General features: G+C 36.4%; 1 protein-coding gene across 1 annotated transcript; it reads right to left on the reverse strand.

Moving 5' to 3' along the window:
* Positions 1 to 618: 618 nt before the first annotated feature.
* LOC142150650 (nodal homolog 2-A-like) lies at positions 619 to 2,374 on the reverse strand. Its single transcript, XM_075205845.1, has 3 exons — positions 2,128 to 2,374; positions 1,181 to 1,896; positions 619 to 780 (listed from the first exon to the last, which is right to left on the reverse strand). The coding sequence occupies exons 1-3, from the start codon at positions 2,372 to 2,374 to the stop codon at positions 619 to 621; spliced, it is 1,125 nt and encodes a 374-aa protein (XP_075061946.1).
* Positions 2,375 to 25,148: the final 22,774 nt, after the last annotated feature.

Below are 25,148 nucleotides of genomic sequence, written 5' to 3' on the forward strand. Positions count from 1 at the left end.
TTCAATATTTAGCATTGTTAATCCCTGGAAATGTGAGGATTCCATTTCATTTCATGTAGTCTTTGTTGTATGATACATTCAGTAATGTAGCCTAGTTACACAAGTAAATTGGGTGCAAGATGTGTTACATTTGCCCTTAGTTTATAGGCACAAAATGAATCTTGGATATAATATTGTTAGCTATTAATAAAATAAAATGTAAGCACACAGTTATAAGAGACCTTTTAATGTTTATTGGTTATAGAAATGATTGAAAATTGTTTTTTTTATTAGCTGTGGGTTTTAATTGTGTGTTTTTAAAAATTTTGATTTTGCAAGAAAATAAAAACAATGAAAAACATTATTTCCAAATAGGACCAATAACTTTAACTATTACAGAATAAAGTCATGCATTGTTAATACTTTTTTATTTAATATATATAAATTACAAGTAAATTATGTTATACATCACCATAGGGCAACGGATACAAATCGTAGCCAGCATACCTCAATATGAGGAACTTCTCAACATTTAATTTTTTACATTCTACTTTTAATTTTTTCAAAATATAAATGCAATCCCATCTACAGTACTTTTTCCCAAAAATAGAAAGGCACAAAATAACCACAGTTCTCGATTTAATGTCCGTATTTTCCATTAAAACCACAGTCTTCAATTATCATGTCCTCAAGGTGTCTTGAAACAAGGTCTTTATTTTCGTAAAAGAGCATGGACAAAGGGCGCATCTTCAGAGGAACACATGACGAACACTCCACTCTCTCCGAATCCTTCACAAGGCTCTGCAAAAACAAAAAAACAATTTTAAAAACTCTTCACTTAGTGTAGTTACATTGAAATATTCAATATCCATGTTTTAATCTTCTTGGAAGATCTTGAATGTGTACAAAATAATTGCAAAAAGTATTATAATTCTACCTTCAAAAACATTTCAAAATAAATAACAGAGAGATACACTATATTCTAGTTAAAGCAATAAGGTGCAACTAAACTAGCAAGTGTGATAAATAATCAAATAAGAAATTGAGTTAAAAAAAAGTACTGTAGCTTTCTCTGAGCAGCTGTCTGACCTTATCTAACCTTGAAGGGAAGCAAATAAATTGCAGCTAATTCTATTCTACATTATATTCAAATATGATGAGGTGGGAGCTGGTAATTAAAACTTTACAAGATGGTTCTTACCTTTATATAGTCATAGCTTGTTGTCTTTGACCTTTTGTTCAGTGGCGTATGGCAGGTTCCCTCACACTGGTAGGCATTATACTTTTTGGGGTAGACAACCCAGTTGTCCCATCCAATTTCTTTGAAGTCAACCACCATGTCCACTTTCCTACACAAAGGTTTTTGTTCTTCCACGGGTGAAGTATTAGTGTTGCCTGGGTTGGTTTGCTGTTTACTTGTTCTGGTTCTTTTGAATCTATGTAATCCAGCCATCAATTTAGGGTTTACTTCCATTTTTTTAATTAAACTGGGAGACCAAATTTTTGAAGATGACCTGTCCTTAGTAAAAAACACAATGATGGCTTGATCTGAAGTGCTTTTATGTAGAGATGTATGATCTGAATGTGAGGCTACATTGTCTCTTTCAGGCCTGGCTACTGATTGTGCATCTGCGTGGATTGTCGATTTATTTCCCCATTGCAGATACTGCTCCATCATCTTGGTGACATTAATTGATTTCCAGGAAGAATGCTGTTTAGCCGGTATATTTGTCATGATTGATCCTAAGAAGAATTTATCCTGACCCTTCTTCGTGTGGTAGATCTTTACTGTGACATTCCTGGTTTTCTTAAATGATGGGAGATGAAGTCTGAGTTCAACGAAACGTAGTTCCTCAGTTCTGGAGATAGGAGACAGGTCAAAAGTCAATGACCAGCTATTATCCTTTACAGTACAATCTGAAAATGAAAAAGAGAAATAATTATCAGTAAATATACATAATTGTTTTCAAAACCTCTGTATACAAATTTTACCTCCAAATCATTTAATTGTAATGTGAAAATAAAAACTTTTAAACAAGAACTTACTTTGTAGAGCAGAGCTACACACATTAAAAAAATTTAAAAAATTACAATACTTAAAACAAATAAAGTACTGGATGTAAGACTATAATAAAGTGCTGTACTCACTTTTTGCAGGTAAACTCTGGACAGTGTCTGATTCTTTCAGCATTTGATTTTCTGGTCTGTGTTGACCTTTGCTGTTCCCTGTAAGAGTTTGATAAAGATGCATCATATATGGAGGGATGTTCACTCCCTGTGGATGGCTGTTGGCTCTTGGAGGAGAAAATCTAGATGCCTTTTCCTCTAAAATAATAGAAGGCCTCCCGAGTACAAAGCAGATGGGTGTAAAATAGAAGATGATGTTCAAGGCCATGGATAAAGACATCTTCTGCAAGGTCTTGACAATCTGAAACTCAGGAGATGCTGACTGCTCAGATGCTCTCCAAGACTGAAGTGAAGTTCTAAGTATTCCCAGACTTTATATAATGGTGAAGACTGAGCTACTCGTGATATTCACACCTATGAATCTTTGACCTTTGATATGAGTTTTAAAAAGGATCAAAGGGTTGAGAATCAATCATCTTTATGATTATCATGCTAATGAGACTAGTAATAAAATGTGTCCGAAAGAAAGGCTTTCCAAGTATAATCTGTATTTATCATTAATATAATTAAATACTTTATATTGATTCTTGTTTTATTGTTTATTACTGCTGTTAAAGTAGATTGAAAAATAATTTTATGTGTGTATGTATATATTTAATGTATATGTGTGTATATTTAATGTGTGTGTATGTATATATATATATATATATATATATATATATATATATATACATACATACATACATACATACAGACCTTGGTGCAACAAGGGCTTGACAACATTGTGTAAAAGGAGAAGAAGCCTCTACTTCAAGCTGTACTCTTAATCATTTGTGTTACTTCCATATATTGCAATATATACATGAGCTAGTCTGTTTAAAATGTATTGCAATATGTGGAACGAACATTCCCTATTTTTATTTCAGCTTGCAGTATAGCTTGAAATCAATCAATAATGTCAGCATTAATAATGTCTTTGGTGAGTGTAGAGTATAAGTCCATTCTGTGCTTACACCTATATCTTTATAGCATCTCTCTCACTTTTTATATTTCATTTTTACATTTCATTTTTACATTTCTATTATTCTTCAAGTGTTTTGTTAATATAATTGTCAGCTGTAACTCCTTACTCTTCTTTTTAAAATCTGTTCATGTTGGAGATTTGCTGTTTTTTAATGGAGCCATTAGATTATAACTAATGTATATATTTTGTATTAGTTTGTTCCTATGGCATCTTTTATAGGTGATAAAGAATGTTTTGCCTTCTTATTTGCGTGAGTCTTTGGGTACAATTTACTAGTACCTACATGCCCATTTTTTTTTTTTTTTAAAAACCATTGTTTGAAATAACTTAAACTGGGGAAAAGGAGATAAAATATTTCAACGTTTTTCAAAACTGTCACATATTCAAAATTATATAGTGGGCCTCAGTAAGTCTGCAGTATGGGAATCATTCTAAATATTTTACCTCTACTTGAATGATGTAGTTATGCTTTTATACTGTAGGTGTTGCCTCAATATATTGAAGAAGAAAATATGTTTTAATATTTAATGTAGATGTAGGTTTATTGGCAAATAGATATTGTATTTTATTTTTCACCTGTGGTTTTAAAACAGATTTTTTTTTTTTGTATTTTAAAAACTTTAATTGCACATGCTTTTGGACTTATTTTGTGTAACCTATATCTGTTAAGAGGTATGCATAAAGATGAACAACAAAGTTTAAAAATATTAAGGTCAGGTGGAAAATGTTATGGGACACAATTGGGTTTTATAAAATGTCACTTTGGAACATTAAACTTTATTCTGAATAAGTTGAATACAACAAATTGATCACATTTCCATCATTTATTTTTACTCAAAGATTTTTATTTACTTTGATCTGGTTTCACTTACTCTGATCTAGAATCACTTTATTTGATATGGCCATGTGAAATGCTAATATATGGTTAGATGCTAACACCTAGGTGTTCAGACATGAGTGAATAAAAGCACATGAGCTGTGTTTCATTAATGTAATCATTTGTTATATGTTTTGATGTCTAAATACACAAATATGTAAATAGGTTTAAATCCCTTGTGATCTTTTGTAAGTGATACCTACATTCATATGTATCAAATAGTGTAAGTCTCATGTTCTATAAAATAGACATAATGTAAAAACAAAAAAATGTTTAAAATAAGATCAAACTTGAACTTTTTTTTACAAGTAGATAAATACGTGGTTAAGCATTAAGGTAGTGTAAAAATAGCACCATATATTTAAAAAGTGAGAAAGCTTTAGAGAATAAGTCACTTATATAAGTTAATTTTTTGAGTGTTTCCAAGATGTTTTATTTTAAATGAAAGTATTTTAAAAGTCCTTGAAGCTAAAATGTTTTACAATATACATTTTCCTTATTTGTCTGTCTTTTTTGATTTTTGAGTAATTTGTAAGACTATTCTATAAAGAGTAATTATAAGCACAACTACTTTTGCTAATTTGTCTGCAAGGTGCAAGTTATGGTGCCAAACTGTAATTTAAAGGTTTGTATGTTTTAACTTAGGCATTTTATTTAACAACATGTTTTGTTAAAGTGCTTTATCCTTTACTTATAAAGAATATTCCTCATTTTTTAAATTTAATTTCTGTATCCCATCTTTTGCTTCCATCTGCATTTTTCTATCTATAAGTTCTGACCCATTGTTGGCAAAGAAATAATTTTTATAGTTGTATGTAAAAACCTTATTAATGACTGTAGTTTAATGTTTTGCATTAAGTCGCAGAGTTATTTTATGTTTTATAGTTCACTAATTATGGTCACAGGTGAAGATTGCTTAGTGTTTCAACTTATGTGGACTAATTGACAATAACTAATGCCAAATAGATTGATATGTAAAAGTATGGATAATGATGATATTGATTCTCTTTAAGAGGGTTAAACGCAGAATATAAGGTTCCTTGGATGCTAAACTGGAACACTTGATAGTCCTTTTGTAGATAATTTGTGGAGAATAGGAATGTCTTGATTCAGATAATTCACTCAAGTATCTTGTGCCTGCTAATTTAATCTTTACGTAAACAGTCGGGAACAATTTTACAGGCATTGTCATTTTCATGCATAGATTTACAGAAAAAAATGACAAGATGCACTTAGAGTATTTTTTTTTATCTACTTTTAATATTAATCTGTTAAAATGAATGGAAACACAGTGATTCCATAGTAAGTTTCTTATTGTATAATTTATCAGTGAAATATAGAATAAACAAAATAAAAATAAGTGTTTATAAAGAAATCAATAAGTAGCTTAAAAGTTGCCATGTGATGTATAGATTTTCTGTGTCTGACGTTAATTAATGGTAGCAGCATTTATTTAGCATATTTATTTCATACTGTATTGGTCTATATTAGCAATGGTGTCTCTAAGACTTTAGATTAGGATCCATTCATTGAGATGTCGCAGTAGTACACAAGATGTGTGAAAGGAAAAACCAACATAGTGTAACACTGTATATTCAGCAAATTTATTACACATAAAATATAAGTATCACACTTGCATAAATAAAAGTATAAATTGCTTATCTGGGTATCTTTGTAACTTCCATCAAAGAATGGTAAGATCTGTCTGGCTCAGCTGCTGCATCCAATCGATACTTGGCCACAATAACAGCAAAAGATCAGGAAATGGAGTCCACAAGGTCCCACAGACAATAGCTCAAGTCCTCAACGCGTTTCGTCTGTCTATTAATCAGACTTCATCAGGAGGTAATCAGTAAATAACTGTGCTAAACAGCATCATATAAATAGTGTCCGGCGCCATATTGGCGCATTCGCAGTACCGCTCAACACGTCTCTTCGCACGTGCGCTTCAGAGAGGAAAATGCTAAACACAATGGTCATATGACCAGTTCCCGGGCTAGCAAGTTCGTCTTTAGAAAACATAAACAAAGCGGTCACATGACCACAAATACAATCCATCTAATCCACGCATACTGCATATGGGGACATAAGTGATCATATACAGCTGTCAATATCACATATTCCAATTATAAATCTATATTGTTTATGAAGCATTATAAAAATAACGAATAAGTGTTATACACATTTAAAACAGCAAATGGTATTACTAAAAATCAGAAGGGATGAGTGTGCTCAAATGCTATTATTGTCAAAACAGAAGTTAGTACAAACTGCATACATACAAAGCGGTCACCTATCTGCAGGCAGGATGAATCTAGACAAAACATATTATATAAGGGAGGTATAAATACATCAGTCATACATCGTTGTTTCTGATAAAAACTGCTATAAAAGCATATGATTCATTCATATGTTACAAATATATGCATCAATATAAACATATAAAATACAGACATAACGATCCTAACACTGAGATCCTACAAATAGACCTCAGATACGTGCTTTAAAAAAACCTCAATGTATATGTTATACAAACTGACATCAATAAATATAATACACCCAATAAAATAAAGGGACATATATAAGTATGAATTACCATAAGACTATAGTGTCTACTGAATCAAAAAGATCCTGGACATAATATACAATTTTAAGAAACAAATATCTAGCTAAAAGTTAAGTATATTGCACAGTATCCCAGACATAGATAAAAAAAGGAATAAAAAATGTTAAAAAAATTATAAAAACAGGGCAACTTCATAATTCTCATTTAGACCATGAGGGGTTAATGTACTCAGAGTATATATCCAAAACATTTCTCGTTGTGCCAATTTCTTTTGTAAATCTCCTCCTCTGGGACCCAATTCTACCTTTTCAATGGCCATAAACTTTAAAAACTGAGTCTGACTGATCTTTTTCTAGAAAGTGCTTGGATACAGAGTGACTCAACATTTTAGTTTTTGTATATTACTGACATGCTCTTGGATACGGAGTTTTAATAATCTTTTAGTTTTTCCTACGTATTTGAGTCCACATGTGCACTCCAAGATAGATATAGATGACAGAGGTTGACATGCAGTTCATGAGTCTGTTAATGCTAAATTTTTTGCTATTATTCGAATTAAAAAATATTTTATTTGTAGGTGCCATATATTTACATACGTTACAGGGGTTGCATCCAACACTGCCCTTTATATTAAGAAATGTGTTAGATTTAGGAATATCTTTCAATCTACTAGGGGCCAATATATCCTTCGGATTTTTACTTTTTCTAAAAATGATGTTGTTTTTTTTTGGGAGAACATTATGTAATACAGGATCTTTCATCAGTATACTCCAGTGTTTAGAAATAACTGATCTAATTAGGTTCTCACCACTGTTATAAGTAGTAATAAATGGAACATCAAAGCTTTTATTTTCTTTTCTTGCATATCTAAGAAGATTAGATCTCTCCTCTCTATTAGTTTTTGCAATGACCTCTGTCAGTAGGTTTTGTGGATACTCCCTTTTTTAAATCTATCTGAATAAATATTAAGTTGTTCATTCCTGTGAGATTCTTCACTGCAATTCTTTTTTATACGGTAAAACTGAGAAAGGGGGATGTTCATTTTTCTATTTTTTTAACATGAGAGCTTTTAAAATAAAGGTAGCTATTGGTATCCACGGGTTTCATAAAATTAGGAGAAATAATTTGATCTCCTTGTCCCACGTTCAATTGACGTGTACAATGATTGAACATCAATAGTTACCCAAAGATACTCATTACTCCATTTAAAATTTTGAAAGATCTGTAGCACATTAGTGGTATATTTTATGTATGATTTTAATGAAGTAACATGTTTCCTTAGAAAGACAACAACATATTTAGAAATATGTGACATCAAAGAATCGATGCCGGCTACAATCGGTCTCCCTGGTGGGTCAATCAAACGTTTATGCATCTTGGGCATATGATAAAAGATGGGTAAAATAGTTTCGTTGACCATCATAAATTGGAATTCGTCTTTAACAATTATATCATCATGATGAGCCCTCGTCAGTATATCTCTCAGTGCACTTACATAATCATTAGTTGGATCTCCTTTTAGTAGAGAGTAAGAGGCTGTATCACTGAGAAGTCTCTCAGCTTCTTTAACATAATCAGACCTATCTTGTAAGTTCGATACCACCTCCTTTATCAGCCTGCTTAATAATTATTTCAGTGTTACTTTGTAAATCTTTCACTGCTTTAATTTCATTCACACTCAGGTTTTTAGGTAGGGGGAAAATATCATCCCATTCACATAAGTCTCCTACAACCAGTTCTTGGAAGATTTCAATATGTCTGCTTTTTGATTCTAGAGGGTAATTCTTGGAAGACAGTTTAAGGCCATATTTAGAATTTCCTTCATAGTTGGTAACTATGGCCAGATCTTTCCTGGCAAAATGCCTTTTTAAAGTTAGGTTCCTAATAAATTTATTCACATCTATGTACAGTTGGAATTTGTTAGGTTTTTTCGCTGGTGCAAAAGAAAGACCATTCTTTAGAACTCTACCATTATACAATTCATTATCTGTGAGTCTACATATGTAATCTATATGTTACAGTGTCCATGTAGACTATAGTATATTGGTAGGACTATGAGATCTCTTAAAACCTATTTTAGAGAACATAAATGGAATATAAAGGTTGACCTACAAACCCACAGTGTTTCCAGACACTTTTCTCAGTTCCATAATAGGAACACAGAAGGTTTGAGATTTTGTTTGGTATTGAGCAGACAGGATTAATACTGAGGCTGAGAGGTAGATATCAATGCCTTTGTGATGCAGACACAATGTGGATATTCAAAATGCAAACATTAGTTCCAGATGGATTGAATGAAATGATTGATTTTCATGAAACTTAAATCAGATTATTTATTATCCTTTTTGAGATGCAGATATTTTGCACACTAGAAATATGTATACTTATTTTGGTATGCTTGTATATAAATTTATTATATTATGTAAGTAAGTAAGTAAGAACTAGTCAGCAAATGAAAATGTTGAGGGGTAATTTTCTAATTATTTTATATCCCCTCAGAGAGGTTAAAGCGATAGTATTCCTATATAATAAGATCTGTTTTAGGCCTATTTATGGTTTGAGGATAGACATTATCATAGAGGGCTTGTTTTCTATAGAGTAAACTTAAATTATCGATATCTACCCATTATATAGATAGAGATGTTAGACTAATATTTGAATGTCATATATAACACTTTGTGCAATACTGGTGAAACAGCAGCAAAGTGGAAGGTTTGAGTAATACATATACATGTCTATTTAGACATCCATGCTTATATTACTTCTGCAAGCAACATTGTTCTTTATTAATAAAACTGTTGTCTTTATACCGTAAAAAAAGAAAATCAGCCTCTTCCTCACTCGCATCAGTATGTACATCATCCTCAAACAATATTACAGTATTTTTTTCTTTGCCAAGGTAAAGGGTGTTTTTTTTTTACATTTTTGTTTCCCTGACTTAAAAACACTATGCACTTTAACATAGGCTTTAGCAGATGACATAGTGGGATTACTATCATCATGACTGGTGCCAGCAGCTGCTTGGTGCTCCTGAAGTTCTTTGTACTGCTGTGAATGAATATCGATGGCACACAGCAAATTAACTGGAGACTTTTAAGAACACTGCCAGCCCTATTATTTCTCTTTCAGCACTGAACACTGCCACATCTTCTGTTTCTGGGCGAGCTATGGCACAGTAGAATGTCACTGCAGACTTTTAAGAACACTGTCAGCCCTCCTCTTTCTCTTTCATTAATCACGCTGTCCAGCTGCACTGAAGACTGCCAAAAACCCTGCTACCCGTTCTGTGTCTCTCTGTGAAATAGAGCTGGATCTCCAAGCAGGGCAGTACTTATAGAATGCAAAACTTACGAGATTTGATGATGCAACAATGACTTTTTGCCTCATTTTCTGTTCCGAGGGCCCGTGAAAGTACTCAGATTTGCAATGTTCGGGTGGGCTCGGTTTTCTGAAAACCGACACTGAGTTTCTCTGTTAGCAAGCCCTTGCCATGTAGTATTGGTAATGTAACTGACACTAGGAATGACACGTGAATACCCCCCCCCTTCTTAACGTGTCTTTTGTTGAAATTGGTTTTTGTTCTGGAAGGAAAAGGAAGGTTTATTTTTTGATATACACACTGTGATCATTTTGCCTATTGTTGTGTTTTTAATGTTCTGATCTCTTATCATGTGACTCTGTTTTTTACCACTAGGCCTACACTGCAGCCTGCACTGTAATAGTGACCACTGTTCCCACGGCAACAGAGCTCTGCACAATGTAGTCTACAGAAGACTTTAAACCTGTCATTCATTGGTTTATTTGTATTTTTTTTTGTTTCTTTGGCGCAACATTTTGAAACGGATTCATTTTTGCAACAACATATTGATATAATAGTCAATCTAACTTTGCAGAACAATAGATGGTTGAGGTCATTAAGGGATTTTTTTGCACTCTTTCTGAACATCACTTAAGAAAATGGTTGTACAGGATAAGCAGTACAAAGAAAACTTTCCTAGAAGACAAATACATTTTCATACTGCTACCTTTCCCCCCCTTCCCCCCCACATGGTTTTTAAGAGCGGTCACTGTCCGGATATTTGTAATCTGCAACTGAATTAACAAATTTGGATTGTTTTGGCCTAAACTATAAATGACTTATCAGGTATAAAGATTTTATTTACATGTTTTAGTCTTGCATTAATTTCCTTTTTCACAAAAAACATTGAGCTTTCATAAGGTAATAAGAGGGTTGGGGGGGGTAGAGAGGGGAGGATGGAGCAAGAAACTGCATAGTCACTAGCAAAAGTACAACAGGAGCTTTCTATATGAAATAGGCATTTCTAAAGTACATTCAAACAAGAAGGCAACCAGACAAGCGTATGTCAAATGTGAAGCCAAGCTGAGCTCTACTGTGGAATATGTATAGCAACAGTGGTCTCCCTAGAAAATGTTGCCAACTGGATGGCATTAAGAAGTAGCCGGATGGGGAAAGTTGTAATATTGAAAGAGTTTTGGAGGTTATTGCCCACACCTGCCAGGACTGGTCAGACTGGTGGTCAGTGGTCTAACACACACACACACACACACACACACACACTGCTGGCTGCAGTGCTCGCATAGTGCCTGTTCTAATAGGAGAAACAATGGTTTGTTCTATTATAATAAGACTGTTGGGCTCAAAGAGCCGGGTGGCAAGTAAAAACAGCTGGGTGTAGCACCCGTGAAATAGGTGCTGGGGAGAACACTAAACCAGGGGGAGGTGAATTGAAGAGTTTTGTTTTTTTTCATTTGACCATACAATGCTATAGGGCCTTCGTAAGAAAAGCAACCTAAACTTTTTACTTGTATGATAGGTGAAGCAATGTTAATCTATCCTCCTTGACACCAATTTCCTGGTCTGTCTCCTTCCAATTTGTCTTCCTAGGTCTAATGTTTAATAGCTGATTTATAACTCCTATCCTACATAGGCTAAGGTGCTTGTATTTCTATGAATGCTGTGCATCTCTTCATTCATTCATGCAGAGTTGTGTTTAATATACACTGGGTATGCACAGGAGACTCATTCACAAGAAGGGGGGCATGGTTGTAGAGTGTAGAGGGTGGAGTGTTGGATTTTTTTAGATCTCTATCGGTCTGATCACATGCAATTCAAAAGATATGAGCCTACCTTACTTCATATCTATATTTCCTCGTTTCCTCTGTTGCACAGTGCTTCCACAAGTCTGTGTACTGTAGGGTCTTCGTTTGGGTAATGTTCTTGGAATAAGCAGCACCAGATGGGGACTAAGGAGCCCTCTGTCCCCCTACTTCATACCACAGACACACACAAATGAGATGGTAATACACCAGGCTGGTATTCAAAAGCCACATGGCACGTTTATTTTTGTGGTGTGAACTTCTAAGATGTTTTATTTTTTAATATATTAGAAAAAACTATTTGGTTCAAACAATGGTTACGGGGAACTTTGCAAACAGTAAACACTGTAAGTGCAGATCAATTTAAATGTAAACATTTGAAGGGTATCTAGAGAACAAAATTATCTAATGCGCTATTTATACAGGCATCACTAGTTCTATACCACTAAGAGGTATCTCTATCCCTTCTAATTTTGGATAGTGAATGGCTCCCAGGCGCAAGTGTAAATGTATGCAGTGAGATATATAGCTGATTGAGCATAAAGTGGCTGAATTGCCAATTTTTACTACTGCCACAAATAATGATCATACAATAAATTTAACCAGCGCACTGGATAATAGTAGATGCATGAATAAGTCCATTATTGGGAGGCGTAAATAAGAAATAGTCCAGTACTCCTATACAAATGGAGTTGCAAAAAACAAATAAAGGTAAAGTAAACACAACCTGGCAATGGGTAGATACAGAGTGTTTAACCAAGTTCAATGGGTGTTGTTGTGGATGGAAACAAGTTAAATCACACCCAAAAAATGCTGTGATGAATAGAAAGAGTATATGCATGTTCCAAACCGTTCTGCTGCGGTTCAAACGGGTATATTTTCAGTCCATCCAGAATGTATAAAACCATAAAGGATTGTAGAAGTTAATCCATTCTGGTAAAGTGCTTTTGTGTACATAATCAAGTCATAGAGGGGCTGGTGGAACTAACCTGCTGTTGGAGAGTGTGGCCGGAGAGTACTGGTCCAGCGGTTAGTGGTCCATGTGTGTGCACACAGCTGCCCCGAGGACCTGTCTCTGCAGGGAGGGAGGTCCTATCCAGCCATCCCAGTATCCTAGCAGATGTGTAAATCATGTCTGGAGGAGGATGGAATGCGTATTGCGCATGCGCAGAGGCGCTTATCGGTGTAATGCAATCAGGTGTATTGGAGATAAGCTCATGAGCTAGTAATCAGTAATATCAATAAAACATACGCGTTTCGCCATCGTGGGCTTCGTCAGGGATGAATTGATAAACATTATAAAGGAGGTAACCATGGAATCCTTGCATCTGGATTGGTTCCTATAATGGATTGACATGTTAAGGGATTAAGATGGGCGGTACTTTTGTAGTGCATGCTTTTGCAGAGAATGTTTTCCCTTTATAAATAGCTGGATACAGTGTAATAGTGACAACAAAGCAAAACGACAGTATCGTAGAAAATTGCAAGTCCTTTTATATAAATAGATATTGGGGAAGCAAGTTCTTATACATAAACAGATATTTGGGAATAAAGAGTAGCAGTTTCCAAAGATGTGCATATATCATCCTTGAAGTTATGAATGATTGCATTTATATTGTGCATGATAAACAAATTTAAACAAAGTATAGTAGCCCACAGAAGGAAATAGGGGTTGATGGAGAACGCCAGTTTTAGAGAAAGCAGTTGATGTCAAAATCAATGTTGAGACCGTGTGGTGTCAAGGTTTTTAAATTGTAGATCCACTTTGTCTCAATCTGTGATATGTGTTTAATGAAATCACCACCTCACCACTGTTTTTTGACTTTACAGATCCCTAAAAACTGTAAGAGTGAGGGATCATGTTGGTGATGTGTAGAAAAGTGTTCAGAGACATTGTGAGTTGGAAGTTGATTTTTTTATGTTTCTCATGTGCTCTGCAATTCTAGTTGAAAGCTTTCTAATGGTCCTACCAACATATTGGTGACCACATGGACACTGGAGGTGATAGATTACACCAGCGGAGTCACAGGTAAGTTTGTCCCTTATCTTAAAGATTTCTCCGGTGATATTTGATTTGAACGTAGTGGTGGGTTTAGTGCCTGTGGTTCCACTTATTTTGCAGGCTTGGCATCGATTACAATAGTAGAATCCTGATGCTTTTCATTAAGCCAAGTAGTGTTTTTGTTATCACCTTGATCAGGTGGGATGGTATTTTGTACCAGGCTGCTTTTTAAACTAGTTGCCTGTTTGTAGACAAATTTAGGTCTCGCAGGGAGTATTTTGTTGAGATCATTATCGCCCAACAAGATATGCCAGTGTCTTTTAATGATTTTTTCAAGCATTTTTTGGTCTCTGTTGTATTGTGCAATAAAGGGAAGGGTTATTTCATTCTGGTCAGGATCTTTTTTGTGGTGTCTATAATGAGTGAGGAGGAGATCTCTATCTGTTTCCCGAAGTCCTAGACACGCTCCTTCAATATCTTTGATATTGTAATGCTTTTCCAAGAATCTTTCTTTTAAGGTGATTGCCTGTTCATCATAGTAAGTGACATCAGAGCAATTTCGCCTAAGGCGCGTGAACTGGCCCTTTGGTTTGTTTTTCAGCCAGTTCCTATGATGGCTGCTAGAGGCGGGTATAAAAGAATTGCTGTCAACCTTTTTGAAATGAGTTTTGGTTGCAAGGTGTCCGTTCTGTATAAAAATGTCTAAATCCAAAAATTCAACTTTCTCAACACTGATCTGACTGGTGAAATTGATATTAAGGTTATTGCCATTGATGAATTGTATAAATGAGGACAATTGGTCCCTACTGCCGGCCCATATACAGAATACATCGTCGATATAATGATAGCATTTGACAATGCAATCCTGGTATGGATTGTGGCTCCATATGGTAGTGTTTTCCCAGTGGGCCACAAACAGGTTCGCGTAATTGGGCGCGAACTTCGCGCCCATAGCAGTCCCGCGAACCTGTCTGTAGTAATTCCCACTGGACCAAAAGAAATTGTGATTGAGCACAAAGTCAATGCTATCAATCAAAAAGTCTATCTGCTGTTGTGGGAGTGTGGCAGATTCTTCCAAAATGGCTCTGATGTGCCCGCACCCTGCTTGGTGGTCAAAAATCGTATATAAAGAAACCACGTCGCACGTTATTAAATGGAACCCAGGTTCCCAATCAATATTTCTGATGATGTCAAGTAAGTGGCCTGTATCTCTCAGGTAACTTTTTTGTAACTATAGGTTGTAAGAACCAATCAATATATTCCGAGAGATTAGTAGTTAGTGAGCCAATCGCGGACACTATTGGTCTCCCTGGTGGATTGGTTAAGGATTTGTGGATTTTTGGAATATGGTCAATTACGGGAAGTCTCGGGTGTTTAGTGAGTAGAAAATCATGCTCTTTCTTATCTAGTATTCCCTGCATGAATGCTCGATTAACAAGCTGTTCTAGATCTCGGAGATAAATCAAGGTGGGGTCTCCCTTTAGTAGTTCATATGTGGCTGTGTCAGTTAGCTGCCTTTCCAGTTCAGCTATGTAATCCTTTTTGTCCAAAATAGCTATTCCCCCTCCCTTATCGGCAGGTTTTATGATTATTTCTTTGTTTCCTCCCAATTCTTTAATGGCCAGACTGTCCGACCGGCTAAGGTTGGTTTTTGGATATTTTGTTTTTAGAATTAATTTATTAAGATCTTTTTCAACCAGATTTTGGAAGGTATTAATAAATGGGTCTTTGCAGTGGCTGGGATTGAATTTAGAGGGATTTCTTAAAGTAGTATGTTTGAAGTCATTATGGGGATCTTGGTCATGGTTGGAGATAATAGCTTTTGAGGGGTCTGAAAAGTATTTCTTGAAAGTTATATTTTCCTAATAAATTTTTGGATATCAATAAATGTATCGAATTTATTGAGACCCCTTTCAGGAGCAAATTTAAGTCCTTTTTGAAGGATATTTACTTGGGGTGCAGTTAACTCAAGAGTACTAAGGTTAAATATACCTTGATTTTTCACGTCTACCTTCTTATTTTGGGTTTGGTTCCTATGTCTACTACGTCCCCCTGTGTTTCCTCTAGTTCCCACGTGTCTCTTCTCCTTTTTAGACATATTCCTGTTGGACTAGTTAGCTGCATAGGTGGGGGAGATGATTTTTTTCGCTAATTCTAAAACAAGATCCAAGTTTTGTTCAGCTTTTTGGCTGTTTGCTGGTATACTCTTTTCTGTTATTGTGGGATTTTCCTTAATGCAGCTTCATTTATCAAGGAAAGCTTGCTTAGTTTTTCTCCAGTCCGCAGCTGCCTCTTGGCTTCCTTTGCGGTACTGCTGTTTTTCTATCCCTTCTAATGACTGTCCTAAAAAATATCTCTAACCATGATCAGCAAGATATATTAAACTCTATCACTGTTGCTTTCTGATGGCTAACACATTATACAAATGCATTTGAATATTAGACAAATGTATAGAATCTTGCAGTCCTTGTTAAAAGGCAGTACAAATACAGATGACTTCTCCTTCACAGGTCAAACAAGCATTACATTTGCAAATAGCACAGAGCAATGTCACAGTTCCCTGAATTCCTCAATATTGACAACACCGATAATCCCACATGATAGCACTTTGCAATCTTACTCTCCTCCAATAATTGGTTACTTTGTCCAAGCAATTTCATAAAACATGCTTCCTTGTCTGTCTTTCCTCCAATTTGACACAAGCACAGAAAGCAATTAACACCTCCGCTGCTTCCTCTCTTCCTCTTAGGCATAAGCATACAGTCACTTTTGTAAAAGCTGGCTCTGCAAATAATGCTAAAGAGTTTGGTACAATTTTTCTTTGGTTTAGACTGTCTCTATCCCTTAACTATCTTTCCCTACACTTCATCCTTGTTACTATATGACAGTCTCCCAAAAGGGGATTCATAAAATATTCACGTTCCCTACTTGACAAGTAACAATAATACTCAGTCCAAGTAGATCAATAACTTGGTAATCATGGGTTATCCCCAATGCTCTCCAGTATCTGTGTCCAAGATGGCTCCTCTCTGTTCAGGTATCTTGTAAGCTTTCCCGCTCTCCACTGTAAAGTCTTCTCCACTCTCTCTCTCAGGGAGTCTCTCTCTCTCTCTCCTTAGTCTCCCTGATGCCTCTTGTCTGCCATTTGTAACTGCTCCTTCACAGACTCCCACTGCACAATGAGAGATGTAGTTCTCTGCCAGCAGGGTAGGTATCTAAAGCCACACCAATTTAATAATTTATATGGATGATGCTTTTCGATCTTATGTTTAATTGCATATATGTATTTGTTTTATTTTGCCAAACGGAATAAAACATTGTGTCATAAGAAAGAGAGATATTTTTGTTGCTATGATTAGGTGTGATTTTCAGCTGCCTGCTAATGAACTATTTAGTATATAAACGTGCAAATGTATCACTTTGAAAAAGATTTGGTTGATTGAAATGCGCTGGTGGAAAGGAAATGAGCTGCTTTGCCTCAGTGTGGCTGTACTTTTGACCTTGAGCAGTGAGTGCGTTACCCGGGGCGTTGTACGCTGAGTGTTTCAGGCTTGTTTTACCTTTGGGAAAATCTGATACTAGTTACTGGAGTTGCTTTGCATTTTTATACATATATGATGACAATCTATTGTAAGCGTTTCATTTGTTTCAACCAGCTTAATAAAATGTAAATGGTTTCACACTATGTACAATATCTATTACTTTTTATAATAACCACAAGAAAAAAAGCTCTTCAGCTCTCCGAAGAGTATCTGATCGTAACTGAAAAAGCTTAAAAGAATTGTATTGTCGCACTAGTCTTATTGCATTCAAGATTATGACTTTAAACCATGTATATTTGATACAATTTCTCCTAGTATTCAACATTAGTTTACATGGTAGCGAGGTGCCACCCACCAGTTAGAAACAACATAAGGGCTAAAAAGAAAAAAGAGAACTGCTATAACAAGGTGCACTGAATCTTGTTCATTGCTACTTAGAAATAATCATTTAGGCCCCTATAAAGTATTAAAACTTAACCTTTATTAGTTACAACTAAAATAGTTCAATAAAATAAAAGCATCAAAATATAGGTGAGTAAATGTGAATTGCAATAAAGAGGAGTTTGGAGTTTTGTTCTCGTATTGTAAGCTCCGTTCAATATATGTCACCTGTCACCAATAGTACTTAGGGAACAGCACATTCTGAAGCCAAAAATGTATCCTATTAGTCATGGCACAGGAAGGTATAGATATTTTATTGCTCTATATTCTGAGAATCAACTGATTATTTTACAACTTTTGATGGTTCAATCACATATATTGAACAGAGCTTACAATACAAGAACATTACTCCGGACTCCTTTATTGCAATTTATATCAACCCTGTTAGATTGATTCATTATAAGTGCTGTGAGTAATTAAATATAGGACAATAAGGAATAACAGTCTTTTTTTATTTTCACAGTTATTTTATTTCACTCTTGGCGCAATTCACATTTACTCACCTATATTTCGCTGCTTTTATTTTAATCAACTATTTTAGTTGTAACTAATAAAGGTTAAGTATTAATACGTTATAGGGCCTAAATAAGTCTTTCCAAGTGACAATGAACAAGATGCACTTAGTTATACCAGTTCTGTTTTTTCTTTTTAGCCTAACTAGAAAAGAGCGAAACAATGGAACAGCTGGGGCACACACATCTTCAGAGTCTGTGCGTAGAGAAGCAACATGAAATACTTTCTCTGTCTGTTGACTACAACTATTATTTCTTTGGCGCTACTAATAATAAGAGTCAATCAATGTGGAGCCAAAAGACTTTTATATATAGAAAATATATTGTCCTGTTTGTGCCACATATTTTTGGATGTTAAGATAAATGACTGATATTAAGGAAATACTGGTGTAGAGACAATAGACTTGACGTTGAAGAAGGTTGAATATCCTAGATTGTTTTTGTTATAATAATCTCAGTATTTGATTCTCCTATACAAAGGCTCCTTTGTTTGTAGATAAATAACGGAATTGCTTGCATATTCCTCAATTCTATGATTGTTGTATAGCAGAAATCAGGATTGTCATTGGATACTAGTAAATTCATTATCATAAATATTGAGTTAACCAATAAAGCTTTTAAGCAACAGGTCCCCTTCCCATTGGCAGGATCCTGGGACCCTGTTGGTGGCCCTGTACTTAATGTATTACATGATAATTTGTGTTTGTGAAAGCTGTGTAGTCATAATCCGTCAAGCATTCACACCTCTATATGGATCAATGATCTCTATTTTACCAACTACATACCACGGGTGTAAAATAAAGCCTTGTGTGTATCCAGTCTTACCCAAGATGAACACTGCACATAAATAAATCTTTCAGCTTTCAAAATGCTGGACAGGGTCAATACAATAAGGGACCTCAATCTCCCTTTTGATTTTCAAATAGCTGATATTACAGCACATGGTAAAACTGTTCAAGTCCTCCAGTATGGACCATCTTTTATCCCTTCTTCTTGCCTGGATCTGCCTAATTCTTATGAGCACCAGCCAGTAGAGCTTTGAGACCTTTTGATGCTTTTTAGAAACTGATAACTGTTATTCCTACATTAGTCTACATGAGTCAAAATAGATCTCCGCTTACTGAGACACGGTAAGGGGTAGACAAGCTGTAAGGGATTTTTTTTTCATCTTTTTGTCTGATTGTTCTACCTCTCTCCATGCTTGTCAGTATCCTATCTTCATGTTAGGACAAATTAGCACTCCTTATGTTAATTAAAATATAACTTTTAATGATTATTGTTTAATAATGACATCCTCCCGGAAAACAAGGTGAAATATATTAAAATAATTTACAAATACACACATACACACGTGTGATAAAAACAAAAACACCAACTGATAGGGATCTATTATATAAGGAAATAGTCTGGTGGATACAAAGAGTATCTTGTATAAATCCTTTTTTAGCAAACCATTTACTGGTAAGTGGTGGTTGGTAAGAAGACAAAAATGATTTGAAAAGTAATTGAGAACCGTGTCTCTTATTGTGTTGGTGTTACAAGCCTTCTAGTCACCACTGTAACAAATGTAGCAGGCAGATAACGGAGTAAGGTACTGGATCTTAGTGGATTAAATAAGGGGAACCCCCTAGCTCAAAAAGGTCTTAGCTTGTGTGATGCTATTGGTAAGTTTTAAATACAAGGCTTATTCTGGATTATTGACAGTATGAAGCACTACACCATAGCACATCTATACTGAGGCTGGTGTGCTTCCTGCACTGTGTAACATTGTCTGCAATAATAAAGGCAGATAGCTCATTGCCAGTAATGGCTCTATGTTACCAGAAAAAGTCCCTGATATAAAACAATTGACAGTCTCTATAGTAGACACTGTTCACAGCAGTTATACATTTAGGTGCATCTATGATAAGGCTGGTGCAATTCCTGCAATGTATGACCTTGTCAGCTATACCACATGTAATTAGCTCATTACCAGTAACAGCTCTGTGATACTGAAAGAGTTCCCTGATATGAGTGAGCTTATGTGTAGTCTCCGTGAAAGACAATAGTCTCAGCAGCTGAGCTAGTTTTATCTGGCTAACAAAAGATCCCCTATTGTAGCTTAAAACCGTTTTTTTTTTTGCCTGCCACTAAATGGAAGCTATCACTGCATCCCTATCTGTAGTTGGTGTTGGCGCCAAATAACGCTAGCCCCAACGTACGTTTCACCCTCAGGCTTTGTCAAGGGGAATGACTGTATGCTTCCCCTTGACAAAGCCTGAGGGTGAAACGTACGTTGGGGCTAGCGTTATTTGGCGCCAACACCAACTACAGATAGGGATGCAGTGATAGCTTCCATTTAGTGGCAGGCAAAAAAACAAAAAACAAAACGGTTTTAAGCTACAATGGAGTGCTAATTTGTCCTTCTAACATGAACCTCTGTTCATTATTCGTTCTGTCCAAATATAACAGGACCAGCACCCCCACAAGCTATACGCTATAGATTTATATCTTGACATACATTGCATGTGGATGTTTTCTTCTAATCCCTGTGCAGAGCATCTCCCCCTTTAGTTACTTTCAGTATCCTATCTTCATAGAATCAAAAAAACAACTGATCTATATAGCGCTCCTAAAAATGTGCTGCCTAGTACATATAAAAGAGGCTCCACTGTCCTCTAAAAATAACAACAATCAACAAAACAGGATTATACTATTATTATTAATATTTATTTATAAGGCGCCACAAGGCATCCGCAGCGCCGTACAGAGACAAACAAAATTACAATACAATGGAAGACAGCACAGTACAGTAAACACAGCAACTCAGTAAGCTCAATGCACAGCTAGAGAGGGCGGGGAAGGGGGAGGGAGGATCCGCAAATGACGGGGCCCAAGAAGGAGGGCGCGGAAGACAGGGAGACCCCCAGGGGGGAGGAGGGAGCGAGAGTGGACGTGGGGTGGAGGACCCTCGAGGAGGAGGGCTAAGTAGCTGGAGAGCAGAGTTAGAAGTGGTGGAAACAGGAGGAGAGATGGCCCTGCTCAGAGGAGCGTACAATCTAAGGGGAGGGGTGGACAGACAGAGAGACGCAGGGGAGAGAGGGAGAGTAGGGGGACGGAGGCAGAAGATAAGGTAGGAAGTTAAGTGGGAGACAGAAAGGCTTTAAGAAAAAGGTGGGTTTTTAGGGCCCGTTTAAAACTGGACAGATTAGGGGAAGTTCTGATGGAGGGAGGGAGCTTGTTCCAGTGGAGGGGGGCAGCGCGGGCGAAGTCTTGGATACGCGCGTGGGAGGAGCTTATAAGGGGGGAAGAGAGGCGACGGTCAGAGGCAGAACGGAGAGGGTGGGATGGAGCATGAATAGAGAGGAGGGTGGAGATGTAGGGCGCAGTGGAGTTGGCGAGGGCCTTGTAGGTGAGTGTGAGGAGCTTAAAGAGGATTCTGAAGGGAAATGGGAGCCAGTGAAGGGCTAGGTAGAGGGGGGAGACAAAAGAGGAGCGGCGAGAGAGGAAAATAAGCCTAGCTGCAGTGTTAAGGACGGATCGAAGGGGATCAAGATGAGAGTGGGGGAGGCCAGTGAGGAGGAGGTTGCAATAGTCCAGGCGGGAGATGATCAGAGAGTGGATAAGGCATTTGGTGGCATCTTGGGAGAGGAAGGGCCAGATGCGAGCGATGTTGCGCAGCTGGAAGCGGCAGGATTTAGCAATAGAGAGGATGTGGGGGCCAAAGGAGAGAGAGGAGTCGAGGTTGACACCAAGGCAGCGAAGTTGGGGGACAGGGGAGATAGAGGTGTTGTCGACAGTGATGGAGAGGTCAGAAGGGGATGGGGTATGAGAGGGAGGAAAAACTATGAGCTCAGTTTTGGCAAGGTTAAGTTTGAGAAATCGAGAGGACATCCAGGAGGAGATGGCAGAGAGGCAGGCGGACACCCTAGAGAGGAGGGAGGGAGAGAGATCAGGAGAGGAGAGGTATAGTTGAGTGTCATCAGTGTAAAGGTGGTAGCTGAAGCCACAAACAACAATCAACAAAACAGGATTATACGTACACAAGCACTCACTCTGTGGCACATCAATAAATGGATAATATTCCAAACAATTTAAAAAGTTGCAGATAGATCTTCTTATCTGTTAATGATTTTCAGCATGGCACTAAAACTCAAAACATAGAATGCACATAAAAGTGTAGTAGGTTACATATAGTCCAATAGCAGTTCCCATAGTAACTATAGGAAAGTGGATAAAGTTTCTATTATCACCGTGAAATCCTTAGAAGAAAACACCAGAAAAAAAACACACACAGGACCTATGTTTACAATGTTTCTGATGTAAAAACGCCTTCAAACTCGAAGGATCCCTCCACAGAATGAAAGTAAGGAAAGGAGATCTAGTGCATTATCGTTTATTTTAACATAAAAACCATAAAAGAGCTGAACTAAAACAAACTTAAAATGAACTCAGATAACCATTGATGCAAGGTTAAAAATGGACTCATACCAGATTCCTTCGAAACAAAGGCATTAGACATTACCTGTATAACGGAGATTTCAATCGGGACAAGTCCCGGCTGCCAACGCGTTTTGACTCTAAGCCGCGTGTCTTTGTCAAGGCAAAACTTCTTCTCCAATTTCTCCAGGTTATATATTCTCTTCCTTAATTAAAGCGAGGCTTGGATCCGATTTGTATATTTCCGGTCTTGTCAAAACTGGAAGTATGCATAAAATTTTACAAATGTCCTACATATCTTAAAAAACATTGTATTACATGGATCGCTAATCTATCTAAGTAAATAAATATCACACAATTACAAAAAGGTATTATATGCAACAAACACACCTATAAATTAATCTTATAAAATGCAAGGATTCACATCCCGATGGGTTCATGTTTTATTCTTTGTTGTTCTCACAGATGAGTTGGGTACGGTTTTTCGTTTCTGAAAAACCCGACATCCATTTTACCTACAAATAAAAACCGAAAGAGTTAAAAAGTGATGGCAATATTAATAGACTTACCTTTAAAGCGACTCTGAAGATCCCCGATGAGGGAAAATGCTGACCGCAATTGAATTTGAATGAAGAGCTGTCCGGCACTTCTGTTTCCTGTCATCGCGACTTCTATTCCTCTGAATTTAAAGTGGCAATGGTGGGTTAAGTGTTTAAACACTTAACCTAGGGGGTGATATATAAAAGGGGTAGATTGCGCAAACAATCAGCTGCTGCTAAACCACCTATAGGCATCACACAATATTCCCAAAATTAGGATGAATAAAATATATATATATATATAGGAGTATTTCAGCGCTGCCGACTGTAATCACATCGATGTGTCCCACAATAAAACAATGCACATATAGAGATAGAAAATAACCTATATTATCTTCTTATAAACATATATAAGTGAATAAAGTGATTCAAAATACTTATATTTTAGGAGTAGATCCGTGAGTCACTTTGTTCAGATCTTTCCTCCGTTATATGATGATGTAACATGAAAAAATATAAAAACACAACATATTATAATATTGTAGCAACATGTGTGATGTGTGATGAATGTGAAATCAATCAACTTCAATTCAAGGATTTCTTCTTATGTGAATCCACTCACCAGATACAAAATATAAAAGTGCCTTGAATATTTAAACGTGTTCCATACAGTGTGATTTATATAGTATCTTCACCCAACTCCTTAAGTAATAACACTTACAAGATGGAAAGAATTAATAAGCCTGGGTTCAAATTTCTTTAAAGTCCTCCATGGGAATAATCAAGATTTTTCTCCCAAATAGATATTTTCAGTATTGAATGTAAGAAAGAAAAAAACAGATCTGGGGGTAAATGTATCAAAGTCCGGTTTTTTCATCCCGCGGGAGATCGGCGACTTTGCAGCTAAAATTTAAAGCGACGATGGCTTGTAAATGCAAGTTTGCCTTTACAAGCCATCGCCGCTTTAAATTTTAGCTGCAAAGTCGCCGATCTCCCGCGAGATGAAAAAAACGGACTTTGATACATTTACCCCCTAGTGTGATACAGTCTGGCTACAAAAAAATTATTGCACATACATAGCATATGAAAAAGGTATAAAATAACATATAAAAATAACATATAAAAACTGGACCATAGGATTATGAGGGTCCCTACCAGATACAAGTGGATAAACAGCTTGTAGTAATAAATCCCCTGGGTCCACTTTTCTGGTTGTTAAGATGGTCCTCATAGATTCCAGGTCCAGTAGCCCTAATTTTCCAAAGCGTTTCAACCTCTTAGTTTAGGTATTTTTTCAAGGATAGGGCTGATGTGGAATGAGCTCCCTTTTATACAGGAAGTTGTTTTGATTCTACTTCAAAGGTTACGTCTAAATTTCATGAAAATGACATTACTCTCGAATACAAAACAAGGATCTGCTAGATTTAATAATACAGGAAATCAAAAACTCTCTGAACCACCAAGAATTATTTATGTTTACATACAAAATAAGTACATATATTGAACAGTTAAAAAAATCTTTCTCACACATCTCTTCCACCAATATCCACTCTCATACTTCTCTTTTTAAATGAATCTCCACCTAATCTTAAGGCAAATTGTTTCTATTTTCAAATAACAAGCTGTATTGTAAGTCGCGAGGGGGACGCCATTTGCGTTCCACCCTCACTTCCAGTTTGCGTGTCATTACAGAGTCATGTGGAGCGCATATGCGTTCCACTGACCTATTTCCGGTTTTCATTTCTTACTAGTGCTTTCACGCTTCTGGTTACGGTTTTCTTAATTATAGATGAAACGCTAGTGCGCTCCATTCCTCTATCTCCAGGGCCATAGCGATACCTTACATCCGGGGGACATCCCCATTGGCAAGAGGTGGAGCGCAAAAAGCGTTCCAACTTAAAAACTTTTATTTGCCACATTTAAATCCCTTTCTTTGTGGAATAAGTGTATGGGTAGACCATACCTGGGCGATTAATTCTTCAAGGGAATTGAAAGATTCCTA

The sequence above is a fragment of the Mixophyes fleayi genome, chromosome 4 (assembly GCF_038048845.1).
Source record: "Mixophyes fleayi isolate aMixFle1 chromosome 4, aMixFle1.hap1, whole genome shotgun sequence".
Taxonomy (NCBI): domain Eukaryota; kingdom Metazoa; phylum Chordata; class Amphibia; order Anura; family Limnodynastidae; genus Mixophyes; species Mixophyes fleayi.

Excerpts from the sequence above, each read along its gene's own strand:
- LOC142150650 (XM_075205845.1), bottom strand. The coding sequence starts at position 2,374 with ATGGCCTTGAACATCATCTTCTATTTTACACCCATCTGCTTTGTACTC. Across the intron at positions 1,897-2,127 it reads CCAGAGTTTACCTGCAAAAA|ATTGTACTGTAAAGGATAAT; the intron begins GTGAGTACAGCA and ends TTTCATTTTCAG. Across the intron at positions 781-1,180 it reads CAAGCTATGACTATATAAAG|AGCCTTGTGAAGGATTCGGA; the intron begins GTAAGAACCATC and ends TTGTTTTTGCAG.